Here is a 23,344-nt window from a genome sequence, read left to right as displayed (position 1 = left end):
ATTAAAAGCAGCACACAAACGATCTAGAAGGCTATTCAAATCTGTCACTAACCTGTTCAGTCGCGTTGCGCGCAGTCTCGGCCTGCGCTGATCAGTTCCCTTAGCAGCAAAAACCAGAAGAAACCAGTACTTAGGTTCAATCAATGGTAAAACCACTACACACTTGCGGCATGGTCATACGGGGACACGCCATAAGGGATATACGAAACGAAGAACACAAATTAATCGACGGACTGATGCGCGTGCTCAATCCAAGAAATTGTCGTTACGAAAGAAAGCAATCGATGCGCGCGCGACATCAACTCCTCGGTCGGCATTGGACGCAGACAGACAGATTGGCTTGGCTGCTAGGGCTGGCTGGCGCCTGGATGCGGAAATGACGCCATTCAAAAAGCGAAGATCTTGATCATCATTTAAAAATGAGTTTTATTTTTTCAAATAAAAAAATACCATAATTAAATGTGGTTATAATTATTAATTAATTGCGTGACTTATATACTAGTTTTTTCCCTCTTGATAGTAAATTAGGAGTGCTCTTTCAGCTCTTTGGTTGAAAAATAGTATCTGATTTGAGATTGTGACCTCGATCAATTTCTGTGAACCTGAAGCGTTCGGATAGGTACAGTCATGACAATTACATTTATTTTATTATTAAGTGTAAACTCATGTGGCATAGAAAAGAGTCGGCATTTTATTATAAAAATTAATTCGTTATGATTAACATTCATTTACTTTAAGCGGGTCCCGAAAATACCTAGGTAGGATATATATAGAATATGGATGGGTCAGTCTAATTTGCTGGAATCCTGTGGAAGGTCAATCGATACCGAAGCGATGCATAATTCCCGCATCCAACCAGTTACGGAGTTAGCGAGTTGGATATGAACATAGATGTGAATTATCGCAGTGTCGAAGGCAGATAGGGATTAGATAATATTAGAAAGGGATATAGTAAGATTCATTGACATTAGTTTTATTGTAATGCAGTTTAAGATTACACAAACCACACCAAAATCTTATACATTAGTAGGTATCTATACCTACTTACTTACTTTTCTGTTTTTAAACCCATTCCATGATACCTACCATGCCTGTACATAATACAGAAGAGGGAATTAAATAAAACTGATATTTGAGAAAAAATAATTCTTATAATATCAATACATTTGAACTTCTTAAACTAGTGTACGTATGTACATAGCACTCATTCAACCGTACCTTACTCGCACAGACCCCTGCCTGTCACAAGACTAAACGTCACTTTATAATAACACAATAAGTTCTATTTTCTCGGTCAAAGATTCAAATTTTTTATGAAACGGCAATGGCAAAACCAGCCGATTGATTGTAACTATTTGTGTGAAGAAAACACATTTTAACCAATTCTGGGAAAACGTTATTTAATATTGAAAATAATATTTGTATCTATAGGTAAAAACTATCTCCAAGGATAATAGGACAACTATTCAGGATTGTTTGAGCTCTCACACACTCGACTGGAGAATCTGACAATTTAGATTTTGATTTTCCTGATAACTAATGAATTATGCAAAGAAAACGATGGGTACACTCATAGCTATTAGCCCGTATTACGGTATTTGATAAAAATGATCACAACAATCAACATTATGATGACATTTTTACAAGTGAAATCCTAGAATAAAAATTACTCTTCCTCAACTTGGGACTGTCTTTTCTTCTTCTTCTTCTTTTCACTTTTAGGTTCCTCTGCTTCTGGTTGCTCCACAGCTTCTTCTTGCTGTTTCTTTTTCTTCTTCTCACTATTGGGCGTTTCTGCAAGTGGTACCGTGTCGTTGGCGGACTGGTCAGCTTCTGAATGTTTCTTCTTCTTTTTCTTCTTCTTCTCAGAAACGGGCTCTTCTATATTGTTGTCCTCTTCCGATTCTTGTTTCACGTTATTCTCCAACTTTATCTTCTTTTTGGGTGAGACCTGAGGCAATAGAGGTACGTAAATATATGCTTAAAATGTTAAAAATTGTTGCGTGTGGTTTCGCCCTGTAATAGGACCACTCCATATCCTCTCGTAGATGTCGCAAGGATATGGGCGTTTGCCCAGCCTGGGTAGCTGATGGTATTATTGCCATCAGCTGCCATTCACATCACATTCCTAAGGAGGGCTGACGTCAGGCAAACAACCAGTTGTGAGAACCGAAATGCTGCACAAAATTTGAAGCTTTGGTAATATAAAGAAATTTAGAATATGACGGGAAAAAATAAGTCTGTGAAAAGTGCCTGTGAAAGCTTAATTTCTTAATATTTGATTATGATTTTAAGATCAACACAGCCAAATCTTCAGAATTTTAAGATTAGGTTTACTTGACCCCAAGCCTCGCGGCGAAGCAGCTTTGAACGGAGCCCGGAACAGGCAGAGAGAAAGTATGACTCACATGATCGTCAGCATCCTCCAGCTTGATCTTCTTGGCGGGCGCGTCCTCGGCCGGCGAGTGCGCGCGCTTGAGCCCCAGCGTGCTGTCGCCCGCCGCCGGGTACTGGAACACCTCGCTGAGACAAACAGACAACACTTGTAATTAAGGCGCTATATACTCGCGCAAACTAGCGTCACCATCACATTGTTATTTCATTTCTTAGCGAAAAATAAAAAGTGCTTGAGAAATAAATATGCACTTCAAACTATACAAAATTTCAAGAAGATTGGTTGAGTAGATAGAGTGTGAAGAGGTAAAAAACAAACCAACTATTTCGAATTTATAATATTAGTTAGGATCTTTATAAGGCAAGGACCAAAAATATGCCCAATTACTTTTTCACAAATGTATCAGTTTTACAAATCTGTCAAAATTTGTTTTTCAATTAGGATTAGGAGTCAAAATAAGGTCACATGAAGACTCATAATTAAAGAAAACATGAAAATAATAATAATTAAAGAAAAAATAATAATAATTAAAGAAAAAATAATAATAATTAAAGAAAAAATAATAATAATTAAAGAGAAAATAATAATAATTAAAGAAAAAATAATAATAATTAAAGAAAAAATAATAATTAAAAATTGAAAAAAGAAGTAAAAGATGAAAATAATAATAATTAAAGAATGAAAAAATTTCTCACCTTTTACTGTGATATTTCTCAAATTTGGCCTTGGCCTTCCCGGTGCCGCTGATCCTCCGCAGGTTGCCCTCCTCCAGCAGCCGCAGCCGCTGCTCAAGCTTCACTTTGTGCTCTGCCCCCAACTCGAACGACACATCCTCTCCAAACGCATCCACTCTCGTAGCTAAAGCTGCCTTAGCCGCCAACATTCGGGACATTTTTCCCTTATTCTTCGTACTACATTGACCTACTAACTGAGCATGATAGATCAAACCATACTTCGGCGTATCTTTCTTCGTCTTCAGAGCACGGAACAAAGCCTTCTCAGCACCGAATATTTGGACAGTTGATGCAGGATGTTTGGCTAAATTCATTAGTGAACCCGCATGCGCTATCAATCTCGCGCCAATGTGTTCTCCAATCAAAACAGTAAGATTCGGTGCCATGGCCATCATCCTCGCTTTCAAGTAATCTGTCAAGTGAGCCCTATAATCTGTGATTGAAATTATTTCATCACATAAATTCTGTATGTTCATAATATCATCATCAGATATCTCCGTGCCCATTGATATTTCTGCAGCCTCTTTTACTTTCTCTTCCAAGTCCTCAGGCAATATATCAGATAAATCTGTCTTTGATGCATTGTCCCTAGTTCCAATTAGTTTTACAATTTTAACAAATAGAGTGTTATCTGTTATAATTTTTCCCAATTCTGGGAAATGCCAGCCGTACCACTCTCTACACCTCATGATGTAGTTATTCAATTCTTTGTCTAAATCATCCAATAGACACTGCGCTTGGACAATCATTGTGTCAATTTTATCAGGTGAAAACTTCAGCTTGTATCGAGAAAGGGAATGAGCGAGACCGAGAGCCATGGCAGTCATCTCTTTCTTTGGAAGGCCTGATAGGAGGCTGTCCATTTGAGAACGAATGCATCTGAGCAACTCCTGCACATTACTATTGGACACACACTGTAGGTCAAACTTCTCTCTAATAGCGCTTCCCAGTTTAGCATCTCCAACTAACAACTGGTCCTGGATTTCTTTACTAACATATTTCTTAAGTGCTTTCTTCAAGGGCTTGGAGATTTTGCCTTCAATGGCAGCAGTAGTCGCTGCCAATGCTTCAGTGGTGTCTTCAAACTTGACAAAGTTCTTTAGTTTGACACTGTGGACAAAAAATTCTGATAAAAAAATAAACTAACACAAACTGAAATGGGAAGAAATCCATACTAGTATCCATGTCCACACTAATATTGTAAATACGAAAGTGAGTCCTTCCTTGATCGTCCTTCATCCACATCAAAATGGATTCAGTGCTCACAAATTAATGTTAATGTTTTTCAATATAACTATTTGTTTCTTTTTTTAGTAAGCACATGCAAAATTTAGTAATATAAACAATCTTCTCCTAGAACTGTGTTGTTACTGTAGAGTATGACATAAAGAGAACATGGACAAGGCCTCAAAGGTCCTGACGGTCATCTCATGTCTTTCAACCATAAATCCAGCACCAATTAAAATCAATTAACATTCTTACACAGATGATGCACCTTCTGGAGAGTTGAATTCTTGGTACAAATCATCAATCTGAGACAGCTTTGACTCGTCCAACAACTGCAACAATATAATATGAATAGTTACCTAAATTAGAACAAATGCTAAATTCAAAATATTTTAAATATCATTATCATAATTATATATTAGATTCTTCCAATCTAGGGAAGGTCTTTGATATAACTTACATTTTATGTAAAGTTGTAACTTACAATCTTACAAATTAGCAAATATACAATTTTGTAAAAAATCAACAGACGATTATTTTCATATGTAAACATACAGCATAATGCATGAATTTGTAAAGTTTTTATTTGTAAAATTCCTACATATTTGTAGGGTATATTGAACAGCATTTTGCACAAATATGTCACTATTTTACAAAATTGTGGGCTTGTAATATTTATTGAATAGGGCCCGGGTAGAACCATAATACATTGTACATCGAAACCTTCCTCGGGAATCACACACTGTTGATGAAACTCCGTCCCATAGATTATGAGTTTATAGCATTAATACAGACAGATGCGACAGGGGGACTTATTTTTATTATATGGAAGGAAACTACACTGAGAGTACAAATTAATAACAAAATAATGTTAATAATAAAACAGGTTAAATTCAATGATATTGACTAAACAAAAAATTGACAATTAATAGTTTTAATATTCAAAATTTCAAGGTGAAGAGGAAAAGAGTGCGACCTAGAAAAAGATGGTCTCAGATGGAGATGATCTCAAAAAGTCTGCTGGCACATTGTGGGTCAGACTGGCAAAACATAGGAAAATATAGAAACATTTGGAGGAGGCCAGTGTCATAAGGTCACGCTTAGAAGAGAAACCCCACGTGAACTGATGTACATGGAATAAGTTTATTTTATAAATACTAAATTAGTTATTTCTTCTTAAATAAAGGCTATTGAAATTGAATACAAAGTTTGAATGATATTTTAGAAAAATCTAGATTCTTTGATAAATTTAACGTACCACGAAACATAAAATAGTTGTAGTAGTATGTTAAATACTATAGTGAAATGAGGATTTTTGACCAGAATATTGTGAAAAATGTAGACTAGAATTGAATGTTTGAGGTTATATTCAACACGTGTAGAGCTTACCTTGAAAATTGCGTACCCCGCCGGGGTTTCAAACAACACCAACATTTTCAATCACTAGTATTAAGTCACTGAAAAAGATTTTAGTTACAATTACAGCGTATTATCAGACAATTAATAAATTTTATAAAGTAAACATGAGACGCTAGCTAGCATCGCGGTGTAAGCAAGCATAGCGTTCAATTTTGACATTGACATTTTATTTACTGACATAAAGTCAAGATTGTGAAGTATGGCTAGTGTTGCCAGTTCTAGCTTGATAAAATTTAGAAATTAATTCTTAATCTTGTAAGGTAGCACATTTACGCACGTTTACCACCATATAAATAATGTATTATTATAATAGGTATTTAAATAATATAAAAAATATATATTTATTTTTTTTTACTTAGGCATAACCTCAATGGCATAAAATGCCTAAACCGTTATTGTACCTACATATAATTAGGATAAATAGGCTAGTTTTGAGTTTTTGTTTTAATTGATTGTCGAACTGACTATTCGAAGGCCCCTTAATAATAGAAACACCATAGATTTAAAAAATATTGTGACAATGACAATGCTTTCAGAGATATGACAAAAATAAAATCAGACATTTTTGGACTCGTCCTAACGCTCCATACTAAATGATATTTACTCCAATGTGAATTCACGATTGAGTAGTAATATCTTAGCGAAAAAAGCTGTTTGTTCGACAGCTACCTTAATTATAACGTTTATGGTGATGACTTCTTAATAAAAGGTGTTTCAAAATTTTAGTTTTTTATGATGGTAGAGTTTATTTTTTATAATTTTATTACCTGTTTTTAAATCGACTTTCCAACTTTAAATTGTATATTTATCCAGCGGCATTGTTACAGTCTATGAATTAACACAGTGATCTATCTATCCATTATTGAGAGCATACATATTTTTTACATTTTTCTGACCTTGTCAGATTACAAGGTATAGGTAAGGTTATCATACATGTCGTATCGCATAAAAATATTAGGGAAGTTAGACCTTAATATAACCCAGATTATGATTTATTTTTACATGATACGACATGATTTAAAGATTTTTGACTTGTGGGCCCACCAATAAAGTCCCACCAGTCTCATAGTCCCACTAACTTTGGGTTCGTAGATCCACTTTCAAAAACTTTATCCCTGTTATTCATAAAAAAGTTAAATATTACTAAAACTTACTAAAAAAAAATGTCACGTTTTAGTTTAAATTTAAATTTTGCGTGAAAGAGTACCTACATACTTACCTACAACCTACTTAAACATTGAATTATCGCACTTTATAAATTTGAAATTGACAGAAAGGGACAAAATATATTTCAGCTTAAAAGATGTTCTAAGTTCTAAGTTTTTTATGCTTTAATGTTTAACAGACTGATATATAGTTAGATTTTAGGACTTTATAATATTAATGGATTTTAATACTGTTTTCCTTACTGTTCTCAGTGAAAAAATGAACTGAATTATTGAATAGGTATTTCTTTTTCGACACCGGCTCTTCAATATAAAACCTGGATACGTATATTACTGACAACGCGCGAGGCTTGTATAAATATTTGCACAAATGGATTTTTATCAGAGCCATTCGAAAAGCAGGCGCTATTTGAGTTCGAAATTCAATAATTCTGATAAAGCCACTCGCAAGTTGAGTGATTGAGCGAATGAACGAGTGTATAAAAGGATTCTATCGAGCGGTGAGTGAACGAAGAGCGCCTGCATCAATTCGAATAAGGAACGTGATTATTATACGTACTCGACGTTCCTATCCTATTCGAAATTCGAATTTAAATGTATTTTGTTTGTGCTCATCTCGCCTGCTTTGTGTCGTCGTCAGTAGGTACTTTCTCAACTTACGAGTTGGTTATGAGAGACATAAGTTTTAATTTGAAAGTTTATTGGTAGGTAAGTATTTTTTGAAATCAAGATATCATGTTCGTCATTCTCATTTTCATATAATTAATATATCTATATACTATTAATATAAAGGCTTTTTGTCTTAAACCTCCAACATGATTGGCGCCTGTGCTAACTTTGAGCCTTTTGCACACAAGTTCTCGCTTTCTTGCCTCTCACACGTTCATTCTCATACCATTAACCTTTAATGCGTCAATCTTTTATATGTACCAGTTACGGGTCAGATGCCGGTCTATAGTGAGCTGTCGTTGCCTTGTAATATAATGGGGCGAAGTAATCCATGTGGGCGAAGCCACGGTCAACAGTTAGTCCCACTAGTAAAAGTAAGTAGTTTTTTTTATATACAAAACTTTGATGTACTGCCCCGCTCCCGTCCATGTCATAGCTCGAATCTCTGTGAAAAATGAAACGTTTTCCATTGCTTTCTTTTGACGTGACAACGTCTTAAATTAGGTTGCGGCTGGGAGTCACTTATGAAAAAGTGTAACGCCCGGTAACGTTACGATGAGTCACCGAACGAGAGAGAGGCCCGCCGAATGCCTTGCGTCTCTCTCCCACTCAACTATGATCGGTCTGCCGCGCGCGTAAAAAGACGTTGTCACGTAAAATCTTCGCCCGTAAAACCGACTTTACAGGCAACCATTTTTTTATGAATGACATCTATCTCCAAAGAGTATATAATTCACTACGTACCTATCATCTTTCTCTATAAAATATTTCTATCTCGTTTGCATAGATCGTTCAAAGTGGAAAAGGTGATTCGGCCAGACCCGGCTGCCCCTGGGAGCGATTAGCCTCCAAATCGACGGGCGGGTATCATCGGGCTGACGTCTCGAATCACCTGTGAGTGTAGCTCCAGCCTTATGAGGCAGCGACAGGGGTCTGCGGTAAGTAATGGCCTCGTTACTACAACAATTTGTTACTACCGTTTGGATTTATGTGCGCAAATGAGCTCAATAAAAACCGTGCCCACTTAGCTTTATTTGAAACTTGTTCGGCCCCAGTTTAGGAAATGCTCGATTCCGGCTGCGACTTCTCAGATAAAAATACGGAGTCCCGGTTCCGATGTTAACATCATCTCTGAAAACTGTCTGTGACTGTGACTGTGTCTGTAACTGTTGTTGTTTGTAATGCTAAATGCGGCATTACCTGTACCAGAACGATATTATTCACACCACAGAAGTAGGCTTCCCACAACGACGAGTATATTCGTCTATCGCAGGGGCCGCGTCATAAATTTGCGAAGGCAGAGTTATTTGTCGGCTTACTCCGGCTTAGGGTAGTTTGTTACCGTTGATACCGGAGGCCATCCATGACATACTGCCCTTGCTTCGCTTTTTAGCTTGCTACATATAACTAGGTACCTCTAAGAGTTACATAGAGGTACCTAGTTATATGTGTTATAATTTATATACACATGTAAGATACAGACGTTACATATATAGGTACCTCTAAGAGTTACACATGTAACTCTTAGAGGTACCTATATGTCTTTTGTACTATACTAACAATTTCTTCAGAAATTGTTAATATACTTAGTAGGTACTATTAGCTACCTAATGAATCGATGTTTGGATTTGAATTTAGAATTTCGACGAGTTTTGTAGATTGAGAAATCTATAGTAAGATTTATTATAATATAGTAGTTTTGTATAAAAATATAATTTACCAACTATAATTTGTTATGGGTAGTAAGTACTCCATTAACTTAGCATTCAATTAGCGATCTAGTAGTAGAAGATTTATCGTCTAAGATAATATAGGTACCTATCCGGTGAAATAAATTCTGGTGCTCCGCGCTCCTTCCTAAACTGGCATAATTTATGGTATTTTCTCTTTAACATTTCCTATTAAAATCCCCACAGCCTGCAAGCAATCCCGGTATGGCATGTAAGCACTACTTCATTACTTACCTAAGTATTTAAGTAGCACTTACTTACCTATGTATCTTTCTCATCCTTTTATTTCCTCATGAGGTGCCTTCTTGTTTCTGGGAAAATAATCGAGTTTAATATTTACCTGCACTACAGAAAATAGCACTAAAAGAATAAAGTAAAGAAACTTACACTTGTTTGAAAGAAGGATAGAAATGTCTACATATTTGAATTTCCCTGTTTAACAGCGAAATCCTATACTTACCTAATCTTAATAAAACACCGCAAATCTTTGCCGCTGCATCTAACAGCGCCGTAAAACTCAAACTTTCAGTCGAAAACACTTTGCCGACCGGTTTTATGAGCTATGAAATGTGCGAATCATGTCTGTATCCAGTCTCAGACAATATCCTTATGCTTGTTAGAAGATTTAAGCGGAAAGCAGTCGTAAATCTAAGTCGTTAAAATCTGCAGCCGCTGCGTCCGGCAGAAAATCACGCTCGAGCAGCGCTCCACGGGGCGGGCTCCGAGCGGTGGTGAAACTATAATACAATTATTTTTAGTAGATTATCTAAAATGCAGTGGGACTGATAGCTACAAAAACAGCGCCGCACCAAGCCGACATTGAGGTCCATTGCGTTGTTTAATTTCAGGAAAAGATATTCAGTTATTTTTAATCACCTCCGTTTCCCGTAGCTACCATTTTATTTATTATATGTTATTTTACCAGACCTACGTAAACATCTGACTAGTTTTCTCTAGAATAATCGGAAATCACTTTGAATTTTGAAAATGCCTAGATACAATAACATTTCTAATAATTTTCACGTATCTAATTAGTTTTGTCTGGTAATAATAATTTGGGACAGGTATGTTGTACCTACATATATATACATACTACAACCTCGAACATGGTAACAGCTTTTCATCAACATTTTCGCAATTACTTTCTCATCTCACATTTCGCAAAGTTTCAGTGTGATGTAACCTCATACTTCAACTTCTCCATTCTGGAGGTGGTGGGGTAAAGTTCTACCAGTGCTTATAAATCGAACTTTTTGGCTTGAACAGTGCACTTGGTTTGGTTCAGACACGCTCCGCCGCCGGATAGACTTGTGTTTATTATCCTTCCAAACTTTTGAGGTTGATATCACACCCAAAGAGTAAAACGGAACCATTAATAAAGCTCCTCTGTCTGTGTACGAACTACTAAGGTCCAAATTCAAATCATAATACAAATTCACATTAAACTTTCTCGGTGACATTTTACATAAATCGAACCGATTTCCCCAAATACCTTAAATGTAAATACCTAAACATTGACTGTTTACAAAACAGCAATTCATGGATCGCTCCCACATTCCATAACATGTGCTATCGACAAACTATTGAATATATAACCGAACCCTCTGGAGCCGCCTTTATACCCTCTCACGGCCCGGTAGGACCCAATGAACGTAAAACATCGCTTCGGTCCGTTAGACCGGGGCTCCACTACGGGATGTGACGCTACCTCACCTACTAAGCTTTAAATAATGAAAGTTCTGCATCTCTGTCGCTCACATTTTCTATTAAGGAGCGTTGGCAAGAGTTGAGGACGAAGTGTTGACGAATGCAAGATGCTTGCAAAATTTAATAAAATGTATAAAAACTACATAATGGAACTGGTTTCAACTGTTTAAAGCGATTGGAAGTTAATCCAAAAGCCTGTAAACAAAAGCGATTCAATCCACTTGCAGTGTAGCCGTATCCCAATACTGATGGCTCCAAAATAGCTTTGTCTGGTCAACTCATTGTAAATAGTGCGATTGTCTGGTCCAGGCCGCCCGGCCGGGTGGAGTCGGTCATCCGCGCGCTGAATCTCGGACGTCAGAACAACGCAATTTAGGTACGGCCGATTGTTGACTGTCTAATGATTTATGTATTTTTAATGAGGTTTGATGAGTGGCATACAGTTCAGACCCGTCAGGTTCAAGTTGTAAATTGCTCGGATAAAGTTACACTTCGCTCAGATTATAATCCTACAATTCTGTACATATTTTAGTTGTTATTATTATTTAGTTATTAATAAAGCTGTTTTCCACAAATTATTTACAGACCGCTGTGATCCCCGTAACAAAAAACGTCAATCTGCTATGACTACATTAGATACCTGCGTAACCCAGTTAAGTTATTTAAAAAATCGGTTTTGCTGTTATAATAATAAAAATAACGAATACGTAGGAAATCTTCCTAAAATAAGAAGTATTTCACAAAAGATAAACTTTATTTTTCAACGAACGCTATCAACGGGCACTATCTAGATAATTTGACATGTTATATCAAATCAAGCATCTAGAGCTAGCCCAGACAGTAAGCGATTGTCTACAACCTAATAGGGCCAAAACATGGGGCAATCACTCGGTGCTCATCATATATGTATGACATATTACAACGAAATGTATTTGGTTTGGTCATTATCTATCTATAGCCCGCGCAGGCACGTAATTTGTCTGGAGTATAAATCAAAAGGTGACCTAAAAACTACGATCGTATTTGTACTTTTACCGTTTCCGTGGTAATTCATGGAAATCCTTTGGTGCTCTCTCACTGTCCTCAAAAGATGATATTTGAGCTCCCTACGCCCGACAGACTCGTCTCTGGGTTGTCTGTCAGTCACACATTCCGTAACGATTTGAGGGTTCATTCATTTGATTTACTTTCATTGCATTACTAAGTATGTGACTTAATTCTCTTTATAGCACCTTGTCAGGAGGTAAACAAATATTTATTTGAGATGTGACGGAGTAGTGCGGACATCCTAATAAACTTATTATTTAGTTCCGATTTCATATTATTGGGTAATTCTCAATAAGTAGTAAGGAAGTCCCGCAGCGTAGCTAGTGTGACAATGTCTATCTCCTAGTTTCCAATAACAATTTGCTCTTACATCGCCTGTGTGCACATCGCAAATTGTCAGCAATCTACGATCACCAGCTCTCAGCGAAATTGCTGCTAAATACAGCTCGCTTCGGCAGTCGAGCGGAAGAGCTTTCCAGATGCCGCTGCCGTCGATATGGGAACGAAGGATATTTTTATTGAAATATTAGCACACAGTGTGCTCGTTTAACTTATTCAGGACAGAAAAGAGTTATCGCTACAAAATCGCTTCACCATGGCAATGTATTCCCAAAAAAAAATAGCAAACTAACCAAATGGCGTTGGTTATACTTATTGTAGTATTATTTATTTTTCATCTCGTTCATTTTATGAATGACAAATACGACTATCGATTATTTTAAACGCTCCCAACGTTAGCAGTTCGCAGTGACCCCTCGAGAGCTGGGCCGCGCATTTATCACCAGCGCAGCTGTGGCGTATTTTTGTGAATTTGGCTAAGTGCGCCCCGGGGACTCGCCGACGCCGCCCCGCCGCGCCGCGCAGTCAGCGCTCTCCGTCGGAAATAATGCCTGAGAAAAACTGTTTTCTTATATACCTACCAGTTGCTGATAATAAATTTATTTAAATGTCGCTTGCAGAAATATTTATTTCAAAATGTATTTTCTGATCGATGGTTTTTGGTGGGCAATCTGATAATTTCAGGAAATTCGTATACGGTGCGTTACTTTTTCATCGTTTGATCACTAAACCTTTTTTTGTAGAAATCGCCCTGCGTAATGTCAAAAGCTTCGTCATATACTTGCAATCTAGCTCTGATTACACGCATTTATTACGTCGCGGTTCAGTTCGGAATGAGCTATTACGCAAAACACCCGCCGTCTTGTAGCTTTTTATAAAAACGCTTAATGATGATGGACTTATAAAGCGTCTGAGTGCGTGCGCCGCTTAAAATGCTTTTTATTTAGGAGGTATTTACCGGTCGTTACAGCTATTGAAGGAATGCGGTTGATTTGTACTCATTTGATATCACTACGCTACTAAAGTCCTTGGTTCTCAATCTCAAAAGCGTAGAGTTTAGCTTATGAAGTTGTAAATAAGTCAAAGTGTTCATTTTCATTATTTTTGTGGCTAATAGTTAGGCTATGGTTACGGAAAATTCTACTTCTTTTTTTAACATTTGTTTTTATCGTGCTTTGCCTATCTCTTATGCAACAAGGACGTCAGATTACTTAGGCATAAATCTTTAACCCGAGTCTCACATAAGGCAGAACGTACATCAAACTTCAAGTGTTTATAATTCAGTAAGTGAGCGAAGTTGTAACGTCGGGGCGGAGGACCCGGGCTGTCAAGGAAAAGTTTGATCTGGTGCGGGAATCCCCGGAGTCACTTGTGAATTTTGAGAGCTATAGCAGGCTGCGATACATCATTATTATTTATTTGTGTTAGTGTGTGAGGTGTCTGTGTGTGAGTGATGATGATAATATGATATATTACAATTTCTCGTTAATTTTGTAAATAGTTCTCGTATAATAGTTGTCTTTGTAGCAAATGTTTCATTTACATACACAATCACAACAGTATCAAATACTCGCACTAAAGCAAAACATAAAGCATGAAAGATGAGTAACATGCACAATACAAATATCCAAATATAATAAAACTCAAATTATAGTACAATACATCCAGTAGTTTCGACGTTTCTCGCTCCTTTCAAAGAAATAACAAGCACTGCTTTCAAACAGTACTTTGAATTTCTGTAGTTCGTGAGATCCTTTTAAAACATATATCAGAATATTGCTTGGACGGAAAACACAAAGCGAAGCAAAATGTTTCGTAGCGGCTACCACACGGCTACGACACACGGCCGCGACAATATTCATACAGAGCGCGTAGCTCGTCCGCCAAGTATAATGTAGTGCGGCACTTTACATAATAAAAAAACATAATCATATAAATAAACATAATAATATATTTAATGCATATAAACATTAAACATAAAATACCCACATTGCGAAATCAAATGTTATGACTCATAGAAAAAGCTCACGACGTGACATTGCAATACCACTTTACAAAATCTTTAACCAATATGGAAGCTTCTGATTAGAGATGACTTATAAGGACGGCCTCTAAATTTTTAGTAAAAAGCTGGCCTCTGAAAGTAAATTATAATATTTAAGAGTTTTCAGAACTCTCTCTGACGTGAGAGACAATCATATATTTTTGTCACAGTTACTAATTTAATTCGGAAAACATTATATAAGATCCGATTTAGAAATTGCATTGAGATTGACCTCGATACATACAAATTGTAATAAATTTCAGACTACACTAATGTTATCAGTCCGCAGCATTACAGCATCAAACTGTTGTCGGACTTGGAGTGAGTCGGGATCGGGGACTGTCTGACCGACTTCGCAGAAGTTGTTTATGTTCAGCCTTTGTTTACAATAATATGTCCCACATCTCAATGCCTAAACCCGCGCTTAACGACAGTTTACTTAACTCTTATCTTCAAGTTGTACTTTACGTCTGCCAGGACGGCACTAGTTTAACACAGTGAAGATAAGCGCGTATGTAAATTTAAACTTTTGTAAAATTTTAGACATTTGTTAATCATGGTCTTGATTGTTATCGCAGCGAAGAACACAAAGTGTGTATATAACTGAATTTAATGGCTCGATATATTTTTATTAAGAAGCTTACTTCTTATATTTAATTTTTTTTAAATATATTAGAATATAATAGGACTAGAATAAAAATAAAACTAAAATTTCAAACAGTTACTAATTTTGTTTTTATCGAGTAGAAATAAATATCGGAACTGAAAATTAGAACAAAACTCTCATGTATTGTTGGGCGATGAGTTGTAAGTGAAACCAATGTTGAGATGATACTGAATATTTATACAGATTAAACACTCTGATATGTATGAGTTAACCTACACTACACTCACAAAACCTAGTTAGCCACAGTATTACACCACCGTACCAAAGAAATGTGCAGTTTATAATTTCATTTAATTTTAAATTATTTATTTAACTTTATTTCAAAAAATTGTAAACGGCTGTCCTTTATCTACCCAGAGTTATGCAGAGAATGTTGCGGGAAGTATAAAATGCAAAAACGATATCCTTACATATTATAAAACAAAGACCTCTGCCGCGTCTGTCTGTCTGTTCGCGATAAACTCAAAAAACTTACTAGACGGATTTTCATGCGGTTTTCACAAATAGATAGTGATTCCTGAGGAAGGTTTAGGTGTAAGATTCATCATGTTTTTCCCCGAGCGCAGCGGGACGGGTTGCTATAAGTTACAAATGTAACTATTATAACCTTACAGTATACTTACATATTAATATAATTGTATAAATATATATAAATACAACATAAACTACTTGCGAATAATATATAAAACCCAACTAACCATAACAAATAATAATACAATAATTATTTTATTTATTGTTTGCTCAATACTTTTTGAAATTTGTTTACACAACCTTAATGTTTACGAGAAACAGCCATGAAAGCCGTTTACAATCATTTTCCTTGTTTTAACGACTAATGTGATTTTTATTTTATTTCCTCTTAGTACGAAGGCTTGTTGACAGTTATTTTCAACAATTTTGTAAATATTAATGCGTTGATTTTCAACTAAGTTTGTTAAACTTCTAAAGAACTCCTGTCTCTTCTCTACATATTTTTCCAATACTTGTGCCCCACTGTTCTGCAGAGTTCAAAGACCCATTATTTTATCACAAATCTCTATTGAGGTCAATATTCTGCCATCCCCGTAGAAAACCATTCAGCGAAACCCCCGCCATCCTTTGCAAGGCCGGTCTGTCTCTTTTCCTACGTCTTTTGGAAATCTCTCCGGCGGCTTTGACAGACACGACCAGACCCACTCCCACTTTCGCTGGGCTGACTTCGGCACCTACGTCTATCTCTTTCACTTCATACTTTGTTCTATGTGTATCTGTGAAATTATACAACGTACACCTACCTCCCGGACTAACTTCTTAACATAAACAATTGAATTACCTCGCCCCTCGCCTGCCACCCATACCGCACGAAGGCGCGTCTGCAGCATTTTCCGGGAAGTTACGTCTGATGTTTCAATTATTGTAAACATATTACTTGCAAATGTAAAGTAAGTAGGTTATACAAACAGAATTTCGAATCAAATCAATCAAGGATAAGGGACTTTGGAGGTCGGGTTGTGTGCAAAACTAATGTGGATTAGGGTGGACTGTATTAGTAAGAGATTTCTAATGTGTGAATCCTTCTTTAGGGCACGGCCGAGCATAAAGCTTAGCTTCCAAATTTCCTTAGTGAATTGTATAAGCGACGTAATTCGTCACATATTTTAAAAATCGGTATGATCAATCAAACAAACTTTTCTTACAAGTTTGATTTTTTCACAGCTGATGGAGATCATACACCTATAATACAATAAATTATGAAATACAAAATTTCTATTTGATACCCTCGCGCGTTTATAGTATTTTTGATTTTTTATGGGATACCTAATTGGTCAGTGTCTTTCTTTTTCTTTTTTTTTTCTTCTTTTAGTATATAGCGTGTGTAAAAGATATACTACGAAAAGCAGTAATCCCTGTGGACAGTTTCTTCAGGCATTCAGCAACTACTTTATGTTTCACGTTAACCCTGCCAAGTTGCGAGGTTCCAGCGATACTCAGCCATAATCGGGTTTGCTGATCAAGTTATCTTGTTAGGCTGTAACTGCCAAGGGATACAATACAACCCTTGCAGTTCGCGTGTGTACAAGCCAGTGAATGATAAATTGATTAGGAAACTATTGTTATTGCGAAATTGGTCGGATCGGGTTTCCTTTTATTTGGTGCTCCATATGTGCTCTAGTCATTATTCTTCCAACCTGAACAGTGTTTATCTATTAAACATATTGGTAGATGAGTCTATATCTTGATACAATACAACTCAGTAACTGTTTATTATTCAAGTTTGCTAGGTCTGTATTTAAGTACGGCCTACCAAACAACTAAATTGATTTAGGTATCCGCTTTATTGCGCTGTATACATTCGCTAAGTTTATATCGTATACTTTTGGTTATTCATATCTAAACCGTTTAGGAAATTGGCCCGATCCCGGGCCCTACAGCATTAACTTTCCCGCGGCAGTGTGACCACACGGAAATGAAATCGGCACGATGCAACTTTATAAACTGGGAACCGTTAACTTTAAATTGATTCCGGCCAGCTTGTTAATTAGTTCCCAACTCCGGCCCGCGATAATTGGCCCGTTGTCGCTACAAGATATGTTTGGAATTGATTAAAAAGTAATTTTATTGTTACAGTATTTCACTGATACGAAGGATCGAATCTCATGTGGAGAAAAAATAATCTGACTCAAATACTGGGGATCGAACCCGGAACCTCCAGTGTAGCAGTCATGATCACCATTAGGCCACGGAGGTCGTCGTATACTCTCAGTCACATGTTTTAGGCGATAATATATGAATACACACGAAGATTGAAGACATACGGATTGATTCAAATAAAATAGGTGCCTACGTCAATTTTTATGGAATGAATATTCCTATCATTCGAGAGTTTTTAAAAAGAGCATAATAAAAATCTCGCATCATAAAATTATTATATTGTTGTTGATCCGCTTGCCTATAAACTTAAGTACAATATCAATATTCTATCTGCTCAGATCAAAGGTACTTACTATTAATTAATTAGCCGATGTTTCATAAATCAATATTAGTTTAAATGATACGATTACTTTATTGACTGATAAACAGACAGCCCCTGAAGTGCTCCGTCAATAGCGCATCTGTATCACTTCACAGGCTTCACACGGGTCCAGTCCAACTTAGTATAATAATTGCACTTAATTCACCAAAACTACAATTACTAGTAGTGGTGCCTGAAAGGTTCCAGGTTCGTATCCTCGTGCCACATTAGTTTTCACATGAATCTGACTCATGTATAGTAGTTTTAGTGACCACCACTTATTCCCGTGAAGGAAAACATCATGAGGAAACCTGCACATTGGTGGACACTTTTGTTCACTAGTGTGTATTCGACTACTTGCCAATATATGGCAGATGTTAGATGCCTCTAGGCGACTTGAATCAAATCTAACACCAGTGCCCGCAATAACACACTCGATATGAATGAATGAAATAATGACTAGTCATACATTTTATTAGCTTTGTTTTATACTATCATAATATAGGTACTTCGCTTACTGACAATTTTGTAGATTACAAATCACTCGCACCCTTCGCTGGCCCTGTGTAGAGCTAGGACCTCTAAGGATGGTGTATCAGTTAATTAAGCTAGATGTCACTCGAGATGCAATTACTGCAGTCCCATTAGCGGCTCATCTCAGCGGAGCGGCTCGATGCAATATTACAGCCTTTCAAGTAATTACTCGCAATAGTCTCTCTCATCTAAGCGTATTGGTGTCTTGCTCGACTTCACAGCGTCAGGGCAATGCTGTCCTATTTTTTTCTACACTATCATCTTCGGTACCTTGCGGCTCGTTGTCGAGTCCTTGACGAAATCAAGCTAAGCACTGTTTGTTTGCCCCTCCTGCTGGCGCCGTGTAAAAGTGGCAGTCAGACACTTGATCGCTACTACCTAATTAATAAATAATTAATAATATTAATTTCATAACTTATAAACAATGCAAAATTTTAATTTAAGAAGTAGGTTGAGAAGTTAAAAGTTTAATTTGATTTCGTACTACAAGATTAGAAATTGGAAACTTTGGATATCCGTTCAAAATTTACTTACTTACCTCATAATGTTAAGTGCCTTTTGATTAAATTCTGTAAAGTTTTAACTAAATCTGCAAAAGTCACTTTTATATACGTATTATACGAAACATAGCGATACAAACTTATTAGAAATCAGAGAACGTAATATATCGGCCACAGAGCAATGCCGTCCTAGACATCGCATTTACTTTATTCGCCTTTATGTTTATTATTCTTCATAACCTATTTTCTTACAAAGGGAAACACATGTACCATTATGAACATTTTCGTGGTTCTCATTTATTTTTAATACTTTTCGATCTGAATATTGAACTTGTTATTGTATTAATAAGTAAATAAACTAACAGGTATACTTATTACCGGTGTGTTAATAATGATGGACCATGAAAATTATCAATTGTCCAGCAAAAACCAAGCCATATACATACATACGTATACACACATACACCAGCAATATGCGCCCTTACAGCCAACTAGAGTTAGTGTCGTTTCGTTATCTCTCCCGCTGTCGTCGCTGAGGTGGAAGTGAGGAAGTCCCGCGGGCACCTCGTCTCACTCTCGTACGTACTCGCATATCTGGCTGTACTCCGTGAACAGATAACATTCCACACAGGCCTATGTTATTATAAGAATATAAAAGCAGAAATACAGTAACAACATTCTAACCACTTTCATCATTTCGGGGAATTACCGAAGATGTGTTTCGTTTTCAATTCTTAGACAATCTGTATGTCTTCTTCTTCTTGACCTTATCCCACTCATGTGGGGTCGGCACAGTATCACAATATCCTTCCATTTCGTTCTGTCATTTGCTATATCCATTGATACTCCTTTCCTGTTCATACTATCCTTGACACACTCCAGCCATTTCTTCTTAGGTCTTCATCTATTCCTGGAACCCTTTACTTCCATGTTTAATGCCCTTTGAGTGATTTTCATCTCTTCTTAAAATATGCCCGAACCAGCCTAACCTATAACTATGTAATTTCTCATTAACTGGTGCTACTTTCATACTTCCTCTTACATACATATATAAGACAATCTGTATGTGTGTGTAAATAACTACTGGTAAAGTAATCACCCTCTAGACCGCATCCCTATGCCAGTGAGCAAAATAATTTATACCCTTACAACCCTATAGTGCTTACGTAATACTTGAACGGCCCCTCATCATCGCAGCTCAGTCTATAATCTTGTATTGAAGAAAATTGATATTAATCTACTTAAATTAGTCTAATTGAATACTTTAAAGCTCTTAAAAATAACAATATTTTCATGTTCTCTTGTTAAAAGTAAAACAAAATAACATAAACTTACTCCTAAAGTTAACTTCCAAACTTTAGGAGTAAGTTTATGTTATTTATGTTAACTTCTAAACTTAACTTCCAAACAAGCGGTGATTTGACTTCAGGTTGTCAGTACAGAAAGATTAAGCCGGAAAACTTCTTGTTTCTTATTTCTGGCCTTCGTAATGATGACAGGCAGAGGTGTGTCCGGGACACAGTGCTAGTTTGATATCATTTCTACATATATTTATTTATAACGTGACAAATACTGTATTTCTGAAATTAAATCATAAGTTAATATAAGTATAAGAGTTGGATACATAAGTAATAAGAGTTGGATTAATTTATGGATAATGGCTTTTAATATGATTATCAGGTTCCGGAATACGGCAAGATATTTATTTCTTTTTATTACTCAATATTTTGTTTATGTTCACGAGATGAGCTCGGATTACGTCGCAGTACAAGTAGGCATGGTACGATTGTAGGCACACTACCTCGACGACACGTTCTTGTTTTCAGACGAGACTCCAGTGTGGCGAAGGCGAGTCGGCGCGAGCGGGTGGGCGGCGGCGGATGGATGGGGGCCATTACTGGGGTACACTAGCATTATCTGCCGTCTGATAACTTGTTATTGCGGCTAATTTATCATAACCTGTACTGTTCAAGTAAAACATCGCCTTTATTGTGTTGCCGATATGGATGGTATATGTGTGCGAAGCTTGCTCGGCGTGATGTATTACTCTTCGAGAACGTTTTTTATCGTAAGATAGAAAATGTTGGTTCATGGAAGTGTGCAGGGAAGCAGTTCGTAATAGATCACGCAAAACAAGTTGTATCAGAATTTTTCTGTCCACATTCCTACATATAGATAAGTTGCTAGCTTGATATGAGAGCAATCTTTAGTCTATTGTCACTTCCATTGATTGACTCTTACAACTGATGCGGAAAGAGAATCAGCCAGTACATTCCGGACATTCTACGTTATTACTGCTTCTATCGCTCCGAGACCAACATTATTAAATACTACTAGTATTTTCTTCAGAATCGTACCTACAAAATGTTATAAATCCGAAAAGTTAAAGCGCGCGTGCAGCAGAGTGATCAATTGCGAACACTTGTTTTCCGTTAGGCTGAACTCGAGCTTTTAAAGCTTCGTGGAAGCTTGGATAACCTGACGTTAAATCGCTGCCTGCGAAATACTTTTTGGTAACTTCGCGTAAAATATTGTTCATTCTACTCTTAACGTAGTCGGTAATCTTAATTCCATTAGATATTACCTAATATCATATAACAACTTCCATAATTTTTTAACAAAACTATCAATATTTGTAACCGAAAATTATGTATGTAGGTAAATGCAAACTTTTTCTTGTATCCTCGTCCTCAGTCTGGCAGCACTAAAACTGCTATCCTACTTACATAAATTACGAGCGAAGCTTTCAATGTGCGCTCGGTTTTTCGCAAAACAAATGAAAACGGACTGGCGTTTACAGCCGCAGCGAGCGGACTTTAATAATTCATATCTCAAGCTTTAAGTGAGATAATACAAAAAACGCTCGACAGCCGACGAGCACTATAGGCGTACCACTGAAATAATTTACAAAAGACGACGTAGCTTTTTGTGAAAAAGTTCGACGCTTATTTTTTTTTATCAAAATCATATACTATACAAAAAAACTTCTTGATGTCATAAATTACTTAAAACAAAAAACACAACCCTTCCTGCGGCACTAATTGGCTATACTCACCGCGTAGCGCAATTCGACCTCTTTATTTATAGCCTATAATTTTACCCTATAGTGTGGTCATTTCCAAAATTATATTTAGTTAAATCAGTGGTTGAATCAGGCAGATGTAAAGGTGGTCTCACATTGCTATACGAACTGTACCAACGCGCTACGCGTGATTGAGTTTATTGGGTCTTACCTGAAGATATTATATGTGTACATACATATACGATAACTACGGAAACCGTTCAGAACAGTGAACTTACATGTTCAAATTCAAAATTCTTTATTCAATTTAGGATGATATACATCACTTATTGACGTCAAAAAAATGAACTTTTTATGCGGACAAAGTTGTATGTGATTGGTGATAATGTGAAAAGTTATGATTTTTTTCAATTGATGGACCTACTTGGGACCTGCATGAATATACAAATGAACGTAGAATAAGTTTAGAGTCTGTAGCAAGCTTGTGGCTTCGCTTGGCTATTTACTGGTAGTGCTTCCCGTCGTTTGACACCGATGACCGCGATTAACGCGGCGTGCCGTACAAATACATTAGCTTATTGATTATCATTGTGGGACTGTTAAACGAAATATTATCATTGTTTTAATGATGAGTAAGCATACATATAATTAGCTTTCGTTTATTTGCTATAATTATAGTATCATATGAGATAGTAAAATAAACCGTTCTCGATTCCACCCAGATTATATCATCACTGATGGAAGCGGAGCACCGCCGATGGTGTCCTCGGGTCGTCATCACAGTCGCTCGTCATCACAGGTTATGGAGCCTCCACGAATATGCTAGGCTTTGATTTCTTCTAATAATATTGTGCACTTTATAAGAAGTTTTCATAGATAGCCTCATAATAAAACGGTAAAAACTTCAACGATTCATTTCAAAACTAGCACGTAGCGTTTTACCTCAGCGATGGCTGCAGCTTGTGTAATCATGAACTGTTGTTATCATACGGCGCCGCACGCACTGACTGCTTTGTCTCCGTGGAGGAAAATAACCAGAGAACTAGTCACGTCTACGATCATGCAATCTGCACGAGTAACCAACCGCGTTTCAGTGCACGTTGCCGTAAAAAATCCGGTATTCCTTATTTATGTCCTTCGTATTCACGAATG

The 23,344-nt window shown here is 36.7% G+C and overlaps 2 protein-coding genes across 4 annotated transcripts in view; one reads left to right on the top strand and one right to left on the bottom strand.

Moving 5' to 3' along the window:
* Window positions 1–1,381: 1,381 nt before the first annotated feature.
* On the bottom strand, window positions 1,382–5,931 carry nop5. Its single transcript, XM_053748802.2, has 5 exons — window positions 5,746–5,931; window positions 4,612–4,688; window positions 3,091–4,239; window positions 2,409–2,523; window positions 1,382–1,951 (listed from the first exon to the last, which is right to left on the bottom strand). The coding sequence occupies exons 1-5, from the start codon at window positions 5,788–5,790 to the stop codon at window positions 1,667–1,669; spliced, it is 1,671 nt and encodes a 556-aa protein (XP_053604777.1). The 5' UTR covers window positions 5,791–5,931; the 3' UTR covers window positions 1,382–1,666.
* A 1,552-nt stretch (window positions 5,932–7,483) lies between these two features.
* The window catches only part of LOC128670571 (dynein intermediate chain 3, ciliary-like), a 40,492-nt gene continuing 24,631 nt past the window's right edge, over window positions 7,484–23,344 (top strand). Inside the window, exons 1-2 of one of the 3 annotated variants that reach the window (XM_053746352.1) lie at window positions 7,877–7,984; window positions 8,398–8,548. In XM_053746352.1, coding sequence (XP_053602327.1) covers window positions 8,525–8,548 — 24 coding nt within the window. In that variant the 5' untranslated portion in view covers window positions 7,877–7,984; window positions 8,398–8,524. Of the gene's footprint in view, window positions 7,650–7,876; window positions 7,985–8,397; window positions 8,549–23,344 lie in introns of those variants that run through there. The other 2 variants (XM_053746371.1, XM_053746361.1) reach the window with 2 other exon arrangements.

Source organism: Plodia interpunctella, chromosome 1 (assembly GCF_027563975.2).
Source record: "Plodia interpunctella isolate USDA-ARS_2022_Savannah chromosome 1, ilPloInte3.2, whole genome shotgun sequence".
Taxonomy (NCBI): Eukaryota; Metazoa; Arthropoda; class Insecta; order Lepidoptera; family Pyralidae; genus Plodia; species Plodia interpunctella.
Note: the sequence above shows the minus strand (reverse complement) of the source record. Positions and strands in the feature narration are given on the sequence as shown.